The sequence below is a fragment of the Misgurnus anguillicaudatus genome, chromosome 22 (assembly GCF_027580225.2).
Source record: "Misgurnus anguillicaudatus chromosome 22, ASM2758022v2, whole genome shotgun sequence".
Taxonomy (NCBI): domain Eukaryota; kingdom Metazoa; phylum Chordata; class Actinopteri; order Cypriniformes; family Cobitidae; genus Misgurnus; species Misgurnus anguillicaudatus.
In genome coordinates, this window is record NC_073358.2 from 46521250 (window position 1) to 46538454 (window position 17205).

General features: G+C 37.1%; 1 protein-coding gene across 2 annotated transcripts in view; it reads right to left on the bottom strand.

Annotated features, from left to right (window-relative positions):
* Positions 1-17205, bottom strand: part of hk2 (hexokinase 2) — a 64937-nt gene that overhangs the window by 44466 nt on the left and 3266 nt on the right. For both annotated transcript variants that reach the window (XM_073861079.1, XM_073861078.1), the window contains exons 2-3: positions 9914-10074; positions 3565-3713 (exon numbers count right to left, since the gene is read on the bottom strand). In XM_073861079.1, the coding sequence (XP_073717180.1) occupies positions 3565-3713; positions 9914-10074 (310 nt within the window). The remainder of the gene's footprint in view (positions 1-3564; positions 3714-9913; positions 10075-17205) is intronic.

Consider the following 17205-nt stretch of genomic DNA (forward strand, 5'->3'; position numbering starts at 1 on the left):
ACGTCGATAGTGTTCAAAGACTTTCTCCGTAGGGTTCATCAGAACAAAGAAATGTATACAGGTTTGTAACAACTTAAGTAAGATAAATGATGACTGAACTTAAATTTTGGGGGGAACTATCTTAGTGTACTAGGTGTAAAAAAAATTCAACAGTGAACAAATGTAAAAAAAAGAAAATGAAAAGTGCATCAAGCCAGTGAAAAATAGCATTCCAAACATTACTCATTACACCTTTAAAAGGTCAGCAAATTTTAGTTGTCTAAAAGCAGATTTTTGCAGATAACAAGCAGATTTAGATGTGCCGTAAGAACAGAAACGAATGTGTTAACGCTCATTAAGGTAAAATATATAAAGCTTATCATTCAAGAGAAATAAATGTCAATAAATATATGTCAATCAAATGAAAGTAAGGAGATGTCATGATCAACTGTGTAATTACAGAAGCACTGATTATATATGTTATATGTTTCAATTATAAAATCAAGCATGGCAGTAAACAGCAGTTAACGTCTTCGGCATTATTGTTAATTATTATAACATACCGGAAAAGAGATGGTAAAAACAGAAAGGCAAAAGCACACACACACACACACATTTAGAAAAACACACTGTATACTGTACAGTACAGTACATGTATTACATTTTGGTGAATTTCATCTTGGTACACCAATGAACAAAAAATATAGGGTGCAGCACCATATCCTACAATGCATTGACTCACTTGAACTTTATTTTCTGTGTGACGAAAGAATGGAGAATTCAGTTTTACACAACTAAATAAAATTGCAACATAAAGGCATGTGTTTGGCCAAGGACAAAAACAGGAAGGAAGGCCGCAAAACCAACCCTCCCTTGACAAATACAACATGCACACAATAACACGTATACATAGCAAATACAAACAGTTTAATTCTGATTTCTGATGATGAAATAAAAATTGTACCATTTACAAGTAACCTAATTAAATGTGTTGATTTACTAATGATTCCCTACTAATAGAGATATATTAGATGGTGCCGCAAATCCATACTGCACTGTCAGCATTTAAATAAGCGGAATAAGCGTTTGTTCAATTTTCCCCGTCATGACATATATCTGGGTGAAACGTTTCTGAAATGAATAAAGGTAGGGCTAATATTCGTCTATTGAGAATTGATTGGATCGACAGAAGTTGGGTCATGTTGCTATTTGTTAATCGCTGCGATCTTTCATGGACCTTGAACACCCACCATACCCTGTGACCGGAAGTAAAGAGAGATTGTTTTTAAGGCTGCAACTAACGACTATTTTCATAATCGATTAATCGGGCGATTATTTTCTCGATTAATCGACTAATCAAATTAAATAACTATTATATTTTATTATTATTATATTTGATCCAATGTTTTCATGTATTATAGCTAAGTAGTACTATTCGGAATTAGTTTTACATAGGGAGGTGGGGTAAAGCAATTTTTATCAGAGCTTCTCAGTAATTTTAGTCCCGTCCGAATGCTCCACGTCAGTAATCATTACGACAATATCAGTAAAGATTACGGCGACTTTTACCTTCTGTAAAAAGGCCTGGAGAAATTACCTCAGGTAATACTAATCCAGTGCGAATAAATATACACGTAAATTGCATAATTTCCTTTTAATGTGCGGGTTTCTTTTAAATATAAAAGCGCTTAAAGCATGTACTTGCGTTCCAGGCAGAAAAACAAGTCAGTGGCAAGTCAGTTCCTGAATAACGAGACACAAACTTAAAAAAAAGTCAAATTTAATTCTCAGACGAACGGAACTGTTTCTGAAACTGACGTTCTCCCCAAACTGAAATGAAACACAGTGTTTTGCGTTTTCCTCGTCTGTGTCATGTTGTTTGCACATCTGATATCAGGAAGCAAGGTAATGTGCACGTGACGACGAGAGGTGACGCGCTGCGCAATCGAGTTACCCCTCCCACTTTTGAGATTTCTAATCCCGTCCAAATTGACCATTAATATTACAGACATCCTGTGGTAAAATTACATTACCCCTGTAAAACTAATCCCATTCGAATAGGGCTAATAAGGCACTAAATTAGGGTATTCATGTGTAGAAGTGTACTTTCAAAAGTGCAAAAGGCACACACTACTACAAAGTTTTACTAATATAATATTTTTGATTTAGATATTTTAAGCCTTAAATAAAAACAGTTTGGGCACCTTTTAAACAGTAAAACATCTTTAAATGTCAAAATATCAATTAACAAAATTAAGTCTTCAGGGATGTGCTAAACTAATTTTAATCTTCCCCTTTAGACCTTGATGAATTTTAAGATTATTTGTTATTAACAAAATAAATAAGCCATTATGATATGAAAGTGTAAAATCATTAAGGATGTTACACACCCCTGCCAAAGCTTGTTTTCTCTCCTGCCCTCGGAAAGACGGTTCCGCAGTCTAAGGTGTAGATCTGTGCGGTTCCGAAACAGGTTTTTTTTCCAGACGGTGATCAGACTGTTGAACAATACCACGCTGTAGCTTGGGTAGGGTGGAATGTATGTGGGTATGTATGGTTGGCTGGAGGTGTGTATGGGTGCATATATAGATGTATAGATGTACATATGATACATATAGATGTGTGTGGGAGGGGCGCATATGTATATTGTTATGTTTTCCATGTATTGACTGACAACTATTTTTGTATATAGGGGATTGTTAGCTGTGTTATGTCTTTACTTGCTATTTTTTCAGTGTTTTATTAGAATCACAATAAAACATTTTTAATCTTGAAGTGGTGATATACATGCATTGTTATAATAATAAAAAGATGGATTTCCCCCTTACTTTACAACAGATGGTTCATTATGTTGTAAATAGGCGCGTGCATATTATATAAATGACACGAACATGTAGTGAATCATAAGTTATAAGTGTTGTATAGTGTTGCATGACTCGTACTCGCTCCACCCGCAGTAGTAACTCCTCCTTCTACATTTTTTCGTACGTTATTGGAAAGATTCGGTAAAGCTAATCTTTCTTTTATAAATCTGATTAAACTAAAGACTCTTCTGAGATATAAACTACTCTATAGGTACTCCAGATTAACATCAGAAATGCTTTAAAAGAAGTGCACGACTACAAAATGTACAATACCCTCACAACCCCCCCCCCCCCCCAAAAAAACTTAGCAGATTTACGTGATTTAGACAAGTCATCCCACCGAGGTCAGAAAGTCTGTAAATCCCGTTTTTATACGGAAAATCGCTTCATTAAGAATAGTTTTTGTTTTCAGCAATGTTAACCGTTTATGTACTATGTGTGCAAACTGCTTATTTAAACCTTTAGCAGATGCTTTTATCCAAAGCACTTATCAAAGCGAGCGCACAAACATTTGGTGTCCAAAGGTATTATTTTTTTGCTACTCTGTCACTGCCAAACTTTAACAGTATTGACTACTTCAGACAACAGGAGTGCAAGGTTTTCATCCTTTTTATAGACAATATTGTATTGTTATGGCCTGTTACATCTTGTGATCCATGACAATGAGTGCCAACACACACACACACACACACACACACACACACAAAAACACACTCCTCACCTCTGTCCCATGCCCCCTCATGATGTTCTCTGGAATTTCATAGATTTGGTTCTTCATCTCCACCTTTTGCTTTCCATTACTGGACACCTTCACTAGCAGAATACGGAAATTGGTTCCACCCAAGTCCAGGGCCAGGAAGTCACCCGTTTCTACAAGCAAAAAAAAAAAAAATACAATGTATGGTATAGTTGACAGCATAACTGACATTTCGATTGTTGTGGTTTGTGTCTCCTTGTTATGTATGCATAGCAATGTACACACTTAAAACATTGCATATTTGATTTTAACCAGTCCGGAGTTTTTTTGTGATTGTTGCGGGCAAAAATCCTCGATTTTGCGGCACGTTTTCTTAAAAAATGCAATGGAATATGCGGGATATTTATGCAATTTATGCGAAGGAAATTGCGGGAATTTGCGAAAATTGCGGAACTAGCAAAAACTACGGAAACTTGCAAAAGCTGCAATGATGTTCACGTCACATAATCACGTCACTTCATAACGTTCCCATGGCACTAGAGGACACGGATGCGCTTTTGGGAAGTAAATGCAACATTTTTCAACTTTCTGCTAATATATATGTGACTTTTTGCTACGAAAATGAGGAGATTATGAAACCATGCAAGCCCCGCATATTTTGTGCACGGAAATATGTAATTAATGCGCCGAAAGTGCGTCGTATTTGGAAAAAATGCAGCCCCGCATAAATATGCAGACTTTAGCTGATTATGCAATATATCGCGCGATCGCACAATCGCGTTTTTCTGGAGGGACTGATTAACATATGAGCTGGTTATTGGTTTGTTTAAAAACTATTTCACAGATTTTATTGATAAACTTGAATGTAACCAGATAAAAACAATGCATACCTTCAATTAGGGCTGGTTGGTGTGACGTTTATTCCGTTACCGTGAAATAAAATTACACACACATTTTTTTCTATTCTGTGTATACCGCGTAATGTAAATACGATAAGTGGGCTTGGCCAACTTTGCACTACAACATGTTAAAGGCGGAGTCCACGATGTTTGAAAAACGGTTTGGAAAAGGAGACGGGCCGACTACCAAAACACACTTATAGCCAATCAAATCAAATCAAATGCCGGGTTGCGTATGTGTCGGGCGGGTCTATCAACAGAGGGTCCAGATTCTATTGGGGTAGGGGCGTGTTTGTTTAGGTGATTTCAAATATCAACATTGGCTTTCAAACATCATGGACTCCGCCTTTAAGAGTCAGACTGAGTGTAACAGAAAAAGGGAAAATATCCACTCAAGTCCTTCTGAAATTTGCCGCGGTCTCAGTGCAGCTGCTCTGCCCTCCGGTGTCTGATGGTCAAACATAAAATATTCCCTTTGGATATATCTAACCTTTGTCCTCGGGAGTTCGTTCTTCCGAGTCTGAACCTGCAAGTTTGAACTACAAAGGAAGCAAGTATGAACTTTGTGTACTTGGTATTGAGAAATGCCACGATCCCTGATCACCTCATAGCACCCGTCATTTTTTTTTCTTTTGTTGTTTTGTTATTTTTTTCTTATCTTTACTGCATTTTCACTTTAACACAAACTTTAACTTATATTTTTAAAACTGTGGTGTAGGGCTGGAAAATGATTAGTCACGACTATTCGTTTGCAGAATAAAAGTTTAAGATTACATAATTATTATACACAGTACATCAACAAATATTATGAATCTATAAATACAAACACATGTATGTATATTTTTAAAGAAAAATATACTGATATAATAAATATTTATATATGATAAAAAATTATATGTTAATATACAAATGTTTATACTCATGCAAATATTTCTTAAATATATACTGCATGTTTGTTTATATATTATATATATATATATATTCCAAAAACTTTTCATAGGCTACAGCTGAAAAACATAAATACTGTGAAATATACCATTACTGCGAAATAAAATGACTTATTCCCTGAAATGGATTTTTGGTCATACCGCCCACCCCTACTTTCAATGCACTGCAAAGTTGCTTTGAAAAAAATTCTGCCAGATGCATGAATATAAATGTGATGTACTTATAGTACAAAAAGCTTATTTATTTCAAACGACAAGGTAAAGTTCCATTCTTCACGATATGGTAGCATTATAACTTTAATGTTTTTGTTCAGGTACAATTTCCTCAAAAGCCTTTCATGGCACCTGTGCCTAAGACACTTGAATCTACACTTTACAGATTCGTCAGGCCATTTCAACACTTAGATTTTATGGATAACCTTAAATTAATGTAACCAGATGAAAAACAACATATACCTTCAATGCACTGCAAGTTGCTTTGAAAAAAAAACTTTCTGCAAGATGCATGAATATAAATGTAATGTACTTTTTCTAATGTTAAAACAAGCTTATTTATTTCAAAAGACAATTTCCATCCTTTTTAATGCACCTGCATAAATTCCATTTTTATGCTTGGATTCCATGATTACATCCAGAAATCATAGAGCACTACTACTGCAACACTTAACAAAAAGGTTCAATAAATGCATGTTTTCAAAGTCACCAAGTAATCGTGGTAAATAATCGTAATTATGATTTTAACAAAAATAACCGTGATTATGATTTTGTCCATAATCAAGCAGCCCTAGTGTAAACCATAAGGAAATAAAAAGTGATGGCCTAGAACTGTAAGAAGTATTACTGCAGTTGAGCAAGCAACTTCTCGAGCGCCACATCATACAAATAAAGTCCTGAGCAAGCAAGTACAGCAAACATTTACCATGACACGAGTCCACCTTCGCCTTGCAGATCAGTACGGTTCCCTTGGCAACACGTCCTAGCAGCTGTCTATCCGTGGATCACACCCACAAGACCTATTTAAGACTACAGTTCAGTGTGAAGGCATTTTCCAGGAAAATGAGCACAGTTGCTCATCATACCTTGCTTGAGACATCGTATCATATGGCACAAACAGGCAAACACCCTCAGAGACAATAGCATCTGCTATTGCGGTGTCAGTCACAGAGATAAAACACACACAAACACGCCAAGCGGTGATAATACCACACCTGTAGAGTTAGATCAATAATCTCTCACCTAACAACTCAAGACATTCAGCAACACCATCAGGACAAACTGTCTTCTGGGTCAAACTAAAGACAACAACGCATTTCATCCTCAACACATTCTGGATTGTCCTTCGACAATTCAATTTTCTTAAAAATATCATTATTATTACAATTACAATATTTTGTGTGTCCCCCATTGTTTGCCCACCTATTTTGTGTCTGCCCATAATTACTGTTTTGTGGAAAATTTCCAAAGAATGTTTACATACAATTGGACACTTAAGCCACACTTACAAATATATGGCTGTGCAATCCTGAAATAATAGTCAGCAGATCAAACCAAGTGACTTATTATTTTTTGTTCGATCATAGTTTAGAAAAAGTATTTTTTATTCATTGAAATACTCAGACATGCTGTTCTAAACTAAAAATATAAAGTAGTTGTAAATGTCCAGTTTAAGAGGTCATGAATTGAGAGATAAAATTTTCATTGAGTGTTTTAAAAACATCCTGTAAGTTTCGGAACTTCGTAGGCCAAAATAGCTTTTATTAAACTTGTCAGAGTTTGTCTCAGTATGATGTCAATGTGACAAAATATCACCTCTGCAGAAAACCAATGCACATTTACACATCACTGTAGAGATGTAACGATTACCGTTTAATGGTTAACCGCAATTACAATTTATCCTGGATCATAAAGTACACCCAATTTCTCACAACATATGCTGACAGATGACTTGTTAAAGGACAAGTTCGGTATTTTACACATAAAGCCCTGTTTTCAGATTGTTTATGATGAAATAGAACGGTTTTGACTGAAAATTGGATATATTATGCTGGCCCGAGAATTTTCGGGTGTTTCTTGTATCACCTCCCACCTCTATAATGGGTTTATAGGTGCACAGGAACAATCCTTCCTAAAATGCATTAAACTTTCATTTACAAAGACGTAAACTCACCAAGTGGTCAGGGGTGTTCACTGATATGCTCACACAAAAATCGCTGCAAAAGACGCATTCCAACAGGTTTTATCGTAGTTTTTGCCAACTCCATTGACTTGTATTAGATGTGCTGTGAGGTACGGTATTGCTCCGCGCCGAGAACGTCGTTTGTATTCTGGAATTGGCAAAGGCGGATTATCGCCACCACCTGGGCTGTAGTGTCTATTATTCAAGCTCTCAACGGAGGAATGTACGGGTGTGAGGCGTTTGGAAAAATAGGTCCACAAGTTTACAACGAATGCGTAAACACCTGTTAGAAAGCATATCAGTGAACACCCCTGACCACTCGGTGAGTTTCACGTCTTTGTAAATGGAAGTTTAATGCATCTTAGGAAGAATTGTTCCAGTGCACCTATAAAGCCATAGAGGTTGTGGTGATACAAGAAACACCCGAAAATTCTCGGGGCAGCCGCATATGTCGAAATTTCAGTCAAACCCGTTCTATTTCATCATAAACAATCTGAAAACAGGGCTTTAAGTGTAAAATACCGAACTTGTCCTTTAATTTGTCCTGTGTTTATATAAAGAGTTTGGTTTCCAAAATGCGATAAACGCCATTTAACAAAAAGAAAGTTACCACCAAAATCAGTATTGTATCAGGTCAGTATTAAAAAGTACATTCTTCATTTTACGCAAAATCCAATATCTGTCATGTTATTCTGTCATCTTTTTTCCCAAAACGCGATAAACGCCAGTCCTCCTCCTCTGAAAAATGCAATAAATCCTCTTAACAAATCACAGCGCACCATTCCACACATTGTAAACAACAATGGCGGCACACTGAATACACGCGTAATCCTAGATTTCCTCATCTACTTTGTACTTCGTGATCAACAAACAAACAAAACAAAATAGTATTTTGATGGCATTGATAAACCTGTGGTGGTTTCTGTGGCAGGGAAGAAACGTAAGCCATCAAAATCGAATAATTTACGTGAGAGACGCACAACAGCATCAAGCTTCTGTCATGATCCCAGGGGATCTTATGAAAAACTTTACATTATTTTACTCGAAGCCAACAAAAATCGAACACGACCAAAACATTTTACAGCTGATCGCTGTCAAAAAAGTTAATCAGCGACATCCGAAGAATGACAGCGGCAATGACAGTGTTCTTAATATGACAAAGTGTTTTCATTAATGCAATTTATGTTTATTTTTTTTAATCGGTGTACACCACTAGTCAACTAAATAAATATAACATGGCAAAGATGAATGCACATTTATATATTGATTCAATAGGTTTATAGCAATGTGGGAAAAAAACTTGTCATAGATTTATTGCATTTTGCGGAGAAAAAACAGATTTTATAATAAATCTTTGAAAATCAAATTTTGAATTTGAAATTTTTATGCTATTATAACCTAAAGATGCTATGTGAAAGTTTGTAACAGAAAATAGCGTTTTTCATCTTGTCACTTTCTTAGCATAGAAAACATGTTTTTACCAAATTAGCCAAAATGGTTTTGGAACCAAACTCTTTATATAAAAGTCTGATTTACTCAGTTGTGTTTTATCTGACCTAAATGAAGATTTATCTGATGATCCTAAATGTGCCATGATTAATGTTAATGTTATTTATTTGATGTTTAATCAAACAACAAAAGTGCCCTACATACAAAATCAATTTTAAAGCCCCCTAATCTAAAAAAATGCACTTTAAATGTGTTTCTATTAGGCGAATGTGTGTGTGCAGAAACATATTATACAAATCCATTTATTCTTCGTGTAATCTCCTTTTAACTGCAACAGTCACACAAACCCGGCTGTTGGGGATCCCCTATCAATGTAATGTCACATTGATTACATCCCAACCATAACCGCTCACAGACTCCACCTTAGGAGCGCATAGTTCAACCTTCTGCCAGAGACACATGTTTTGTTGTAGTCTAAAGCACATATGTCAGCTCTATTCCCAATACTTTGCATACAGGGAAGGGAACAGAAGCTTTCTTTGCACTTAAAGAAACACACAAAATACGTGTTTTCATTGCAGCCACAAATGTCCATGTTCAACATCATATAGTGGAAGATCTGTGATGTATTTTGAGCTGAAACTTTACAGACACATTCTGGGGATACTGGAGACTATTTTTAGATGTGCTGAAAACACCTATGTTAGGGGCCCTTGTTAACAAAACAATGATAATATTGATAATTGTGGTGATTTTGATCACTAAAACCGTGATGTAAAATGTTCATACCGTTTCATCTCTACATTACTGCCTCTTTAGCCCCACCCACCAATTTGCACATGTAATAGGAGGTGAGAGACGACAGTAATCTCTTATTATACAAATGAGACAACGTAAATTACCCGTTCCATCAGGTGTGGACCGAACAAAGGTGGGCAACATCTTGACGGCCGCAGTTGGGTTAGTGTCTCTGCCTAGACCTTTGTCCATCTCCTTCCTGAAGCGCATGGAGACGTCCATCAAGTTCTCTTCAGATAACCGCATGTGATACAGGAACTTGTCCACTTTCTGAAAAAAGCAGATTAAGGGTCAACATCTAATTCACACAGCCAGTTTACTTTAACTTGTCTGTTTAATCAATTCATCAATTTTATGCAAAAAACCCTACATTTTAAAAAGGAAAAACATATATTTCTATGGTATGGTGCATCGGAAATGTGGCATTTATCTTAATGTTATTTAGATGTATACTTGTGTAAATTACACTCATTATTACATGGCTGTACCGGGCTTGAATGCATTTGCAGCTTATTTTCATACACTGAATGACCGCTAAACTGTAATATCACTTCTGTCCCCGACAACCAATTTTCTACACTGCGCCAGTTTCATTTCTTCTTACATTAGCAAACAACTTCAACCTGAATATAATTATTTCATGCATATTTATTGATCAAGCAAGTAGCCCCATAATCCACCGGATAATGTCAACTCAGACATTTTTACAAAATAAACCTCTTAAAAAAAGTGGGTCGCTGTACATGATCACTTACTAAATATTGTGGGCCCTGACACGGATATACTTTAGAATGCTTCACTATTAAAGCTCACGTAACACGCTGTTTCTGCATTTGTGATGTTAATCTGGAGTATATATAGAGTAGTATTACATCCTTTTTATCTCCAAAGAGTCTTTAGTTTAATCAGATTTATAAAAGAAAGATTAGCTTTACCGAATCTTTCCGATAACGTACGAAAAAATGAAGGAGGAGGAGTTATACAGCGAGAGGAGCGAGTACGAGTCATGCAACACTATACAACACTGTTTAACTTATGATGCACTACATGTTTGTGTCATTTATATAATATACACGCGCCAATTTCCAACATAAGACAGAAGTCTTACTTACCGCGTGCAACTCGTGACCCGGTTTGGAAAATTCAGCGCATCAAACACACACGCAAAACTCCGCTGCTACCCCGGATAATAAACTAGCTATATCCATTGTTTCCATAAGGCTGGCTTTCTTCTCCTTACATCCAAAAACACACTTCATCTTTCGTGCCATTGTTGAGTTTTGAAATTAAACAAAGCTGTGTCGCGTGATAAGATGTTTGCAAGTTCTAGCGTCTCCCGCTGATTGACGGGTGGGCAGGGTGCCCATATAAAGAAGTGATACGTATAGAAAACTCCTAAAACATCAGCTGGACCTGTAATCGAAAAAAACTTTCCGAAACTTGTATGAATCCTGGCGAAGTGCATTCAGCACAGAAATACTGTGTAACACGCCCAACTGCTTTTTTGACACTTTGCCTACGTTTAGCATGACGTCGCTGTCCGATGAAACCCACGTATGTTCATTTTGCCGATTTTGAGATTTTTCGACAGATTGAATGTCCAGGTTCATTTCCATATACAGTATGCGTCACATACCTAAATAGCCAATGAAAACTTGTGAAATCATGTCATCTGATTTTCACGTACCCGTTTGGTGTCAAAGCTGTCAATCACGCCGCATATCTTCCGCCTGTGAAGCATCTCGCCGGTCTCGTAAAGTTTCATTGAACCTCAGCACTGGATATAGCCGAATAAACATGACAATGACTTTCCTTCGAGGTAAACGTTTCCCCCGGACGCCAGACTAACATCTAGGAGTTACTTAATAACGGTAGGACTGTGCAAACAAAGTATCTGTCTAGCATTGGTGATATTTACGCTGGGGATTTCCCCACCACTTTTTGAAAGCATTTGGTTAAAATGTTCTGAAAAATCAAGCGATGCTTAAGACTGGTTTTGTGGTCTAGTGTCACATATGTTGTGTTGTATGCTTATGGTGTGTTTTCTTGTACATATGTAATGAAATTCATTGTAATCATTTATTAAACGCGCTGCTGTTTTCTACGGTATGGTGCTTTGGCATTGTTCGGTTGAGCTGGTGTTGCAGGGACTGTGTGTGTGATGTGTGCATTCGACATTGTTGAGGGTTTATAAATTTATGCTGAGTATTTTCTTGTTGTTGACTAGCCTACGCTATGCCCATTTTTGATGCGCGTTATTCAATATTTTTCCCGTCCTGCAGTAATGTTTTTATAAGATCTTTTGTCCCCACCACTTTTCAACACAAACTGACGCCCCTGTTGTGTAGCATTACCATGTCAGTGTATTGATTCATTGTCCCTTAATGTTTTGCAAGAGACATTTAATACACTTATAATTAATATTAAATAAAGTAAGCCAAAAACCAAGACGTAGGCTATTTAATAAACTGAGCGTATTCATCTGTCAATACGAAACGCGACTTTGGCCATTCTAATTAATGATCGGAAGAACGCGTATCGATCAAAGTTACTGTAAAATATGCACGCATGTCCATTTAAACTCAATTTTGGTCAAATGTGGATTATATCATGACACTGGCAAGAATATGGTTACATGTAAATATGCCGTACCAAGTATGACAACACTACATTCAACTGCTTTTGATATACGGTGTTTTTTTCACTTTCTGAAAAGTTACCGTTTTGGACATACGTGAGTTTCATCAGGCAGCGACGATGAGGAAACAACTCTATAACTGTGTTAATAAGTCAGAATGCTTGAAATACCATTGAACCACCCCTTTAAAACACTATTGCATTATGAATATACACTGTGCATAGTAAGTACACTTTTCTGTATGCATGGACTACACGATAATGTTTCCCACGATGCAATCCAAAGCAATGCAATGCAGAGTTTTTCCCTTCTAAACATCTCTCTGAATAAAACATGAAAGTAATGAAGCCTGTGTCCAGTGCCAGAGCTATTAAAAACAAAATAAGAGTTGCGCAAGCAGAACTGATTTAAGAAAAGCTTTCAAGACACTAAATTCAGGTCTAATGATCTTAAAAAAAATTGTAAATATTTATTCTTAGTGAAAATATCTTACTTAAAAACTATGTTATGGCCCTTGGATGTGAATTGTGACCTCCACATAAGAGAGTAAAGGTCTTCATAAATATTCTGTTTATAAATGCAGCTAGTTTTAACACTAACATTTTTAACATTCTATTCTGCATACTTTTGTAGATCATAAAAACAAATCAGAAGTATAAGTGTAATTTGGAGTCTGCCAGTACAGAACATGTGTGTATACAAAGTAAAAAAACAACTTGTGGATTAAACACAACATTAAGCATTATAAAGTTACAATGAAACAGAAAGACAAGTTAAGATGGTGTACACAAAGTATTCATTAAGGTGTGGGTCTGGTACTGCCAGTCACAATGAGCTACAGATCTGCTATGAAGGCCGACGGTAACCGGAGAGCTTCGACTAGACCTCATATTACAAGAAAAGGAAGCTGGAATGTCCCACATTGCAATAAAAGGTCAGATGGCCATTTCACCAAAAGCCATTATGTCAGGTGGGAAAAGGCCTGCTTTAAATATTGTGTATTGTATAAGTAAGGAATAATTGACAACAGACCGTTGAATTATTCAAAAATAACACACACCCAATGTGGCACGACACGAAGAGTGTGTGCATTATTTTCAAATAATTTAATTATAATTATTCTGCTTATACCACAGTTAACCCAGACATTGCTCTGGTGGTGATTTTCCGTTTTTGGGTCACCTACTTCCAAAGTATTCTTACCTTGTAATTTGAGTTTAAAAATGGTTCAATTCTCTACTAAGATATCACCCTGGGGAGTATCATCCAAAGAGGAACATAAACAAGACACCATTCAAACCCAGCCACCGGCAATTTTCACACAAATATTTCACCTCAGCAGGAGGAATGGCTTGTTCACCGTAAATACTCACAAATACCTGGAGAAGTCAAACCCATAAACCTGCTTCCTGAATGACATTTAACACCACAGGTGGATGAACACATTACACAACTGTCTGACATAAGAAAGAAGGCCAAGATCACACCATAAATAAATAAGCTATGAACTCATGCATACATGAACATGTGTAAAGTAAGCCAGCCTTCAGGCAGTACATTTGGCATTCTGAAAATGCTTTCCTTTTTTAAAGCCCGGAAGTTATTGGAAATTGAAATTTCGGAGAAAAATGGATCATCAAACTAGATAAAATGAGACGGAGACAGAGCTTAATTTTATTCCGCATTTTTGGATTGTGTTAAGGGGATGTTGCATCTAAACTAAAGGGAGATATACAGTGAGGAAAATAAGTATGTTAACACCCTGCTATTTTGCAAGTTCTTCCACTTAGAAATCACGGAGGGTAGGGGTGTGACGAGATCACGTGCGACAAATTCTGACCCTCAAAGACCTGTTCAACTGCCTTTAAAATGTCCACCTCCACTCCATTTATTATCCTAAATTAGATGCACCTGTTTGAGGTCGTTAGCTGCATAAAGACACCTGTCCACCCCATACAATCGGTAAGAATCCAACTACTAACATGACCAAGACCGAAGAGCTGTCCAAAGACACTAGAGACAAAATTGTACACCTCCACAAGGCTGGAAAGGGCTATGGGGAAATTGCCAAGCAGCTTGGTGAAAAAAGGTCCACTGTTTGAGCAATCATTAGAAAATGAAAGAAGCTAAACATGACTGTCAATCTCACTTGGACTTAGGGTGGCCATTTGTGCCAGTTCCGCCGGACACGTCCCAAACATGTTTTCGGGTTAGTTCTCCGGAAGTCGCGTTGGTCGACCACATACGTCATCAAGGTTTAATATTTCGGGTTAAATTTTAGAAAAGCAACCGTTACATTTCAAGGTAAGAATGAAACTACAATGATTGTATGTCTTAAAAGAAATAAATCTCAAATTTTCTAATGTATTTTAACTGAAATGTGAGAACCTCGATGGCGTCTGCGGTCGAGCAACGCGACTTCCGGAGAACGCACCCGAAAACATGTTCGGGACGTGTTCGGCGGAACTGGCACAAATGGCCACCCTACTCGAGCATGGGGCTCCATGCAAGATCTTCCCTCATGGGGTCTCAATGATCCTAAGAAAGGTGAGAAATCAGCCCAGAACTACACTGGAGGAGCTGGTCAATGACCTGAAAAGAGCTGGGACCACCGTTTCCAAGGTTACTGTTGGTAATACACTAAGACATCATGGTTTAAAATCATGCATGGCACGGAAGGTTCCCCTGCTTAAACCAGCACATGTCTAGGCCCATCTTAAGTTTGCCAAAATCCTGCAGTGTGTGCAAACCTGGTGAAAAACTACAGGAAACGTTTGACCTCTGTAATTACAAACATGCCAAATATTAACATTGACTTTCTAAGGTGTTCAAATACTTATTTGCAACTGTATCATACAAATAAATAGTTAAAAAAATCATACATTGTGATTTCTTAGAATTTTTAGATTATGTCTCTCACAGTGGACATGCACCTACGATGACAATTTCAGACCCCTCCATGATTTCTAAGTGGGAGAACTTGCAAAATAGCAGGGTGTTTAAATACTTATTTTCCTCACTGTAAATGCGTTTGGCTCGAAACTGAAGTCCATAACTTCAAGGGTTAAAAATAATCAATAATCAGTTATTGATCAAGTATGTAAAACAACCCTGATCTGTAAAGTTTAAAATAAATAATAATTTGAGCTGTCTGGCACAATTTTTTAGGTGATATCAGTCACTTTATCTAACTTCAGTGTGAGAAACTGGCTAAAATATATACGGATTCGCTGTACACACGAAAACGCCAGGGTGTCAGTTTCAGATTTATCCCTAATTTAAGGGTCCCAAAACGCTGGATCCATCTGGACAAAACGACGATTCAATAAAAAATTTGTACGTATACATCAAACATGTTTCAATGAGACTCTTAGTCACTTGGGGTAAAATCGTCTGCCGAACGCACAAATGTAAAACGACTTCAATCCTCATAAAAAATCTATTTAAATGCATAGATGAAACTGCCTGCTGTAAAACTGATATAATGCTGTGAAAGTGATTCAGCCTTCCAGAAATTCAGATTCCCCAAAAACACAGCATTCTGGCATTGAACATGTAAAAAAAGAGCGGGACTGTATGTACAGACTAAGTCACCTTGAACTCAATGTCTTTTCCCTACTTTAATGTCTCAATAAATAGCTGACTCAATAATAAACCTCCAGGATCCAGGAAATCAGTTGTACGTTACATTAGACGGCGTGAAGGGGAGAGTATGTAAAAATGAGCCACAGAAGGTCCGTGTGAAGATCACGGACATGAAGGTTATATCTATTAACTAAAAAGGAATACAGCACCTCAGGATCTAAATATCAAAGAGACACGTGTACTGACACCCTATGTGGGCCCCAAGAGTCCCCTGTTATATTCCAGCACAGGAATATCACAGAAATAAAGATAGACTCAAGGTAGTGCCTCAAAATTGCAAAGACAAGTATTTGGGGTCATTTGTATAAGCCTCATTACCATTGAATGGCAATTTAAAGACCACTTGTTAAGCATACTCATGACCATTTGACCCCAAAGCATGAAAGGGGAAACAACACGCCTATGAGGAAGGAACAATTTTCATTTGCACAAGATGTTTCATGACTCTCAAACTAACAACAAGTGTTACAGTACCAGGAAATTATAGAAGTCAGAGGGCAAAAACTGTGAATCTGACTGCATCCCAGTGCATGGCTCAACTTAAAGGACTGCCCGATGGCCCGAGGCCAGCGTGAGAGACGCTCCGGGCAGTAAACAATATATTTTCTGCCGGTGGCTTTTTGTCTCTTTGTATTCTTATGAAATGTTACCAGCGAGACACATTTTAAGCATTGCGAACGTTAACTTCTCAGCAGTGTCATGAGGGTTCTTCTAACTTTTTGGTTGTTGTGGACATTGTTGCATGTTACATCAGATGGTAAAACAAAACCTAGAAGCTCAGGAGAAAAGCACATAGCCTGCATGCTGTCTAAAAGGGTTGCCGACAACCTTTCATCTGGTCCACTGAACATCACTGGCGAGATGTATGAATTTTTTAAGCGCATCGAGACATATCAACACAGCATATTAATAACACCGTTTTATTAATATTGGTTCGTTATCTTTCTAAAACAAGATTCCTTTGATTTCTGTGCACAGTTTATCCTGATATAACTGGAACTATTGACCCTGATGAAAGTATTGTGAAATTTCAGAATTTATATTTAAAATTGCCAATTGGCTTAAAGGGGACATTTCACAACACTTTTTTAAGATGTCAAATAAATATTTGGT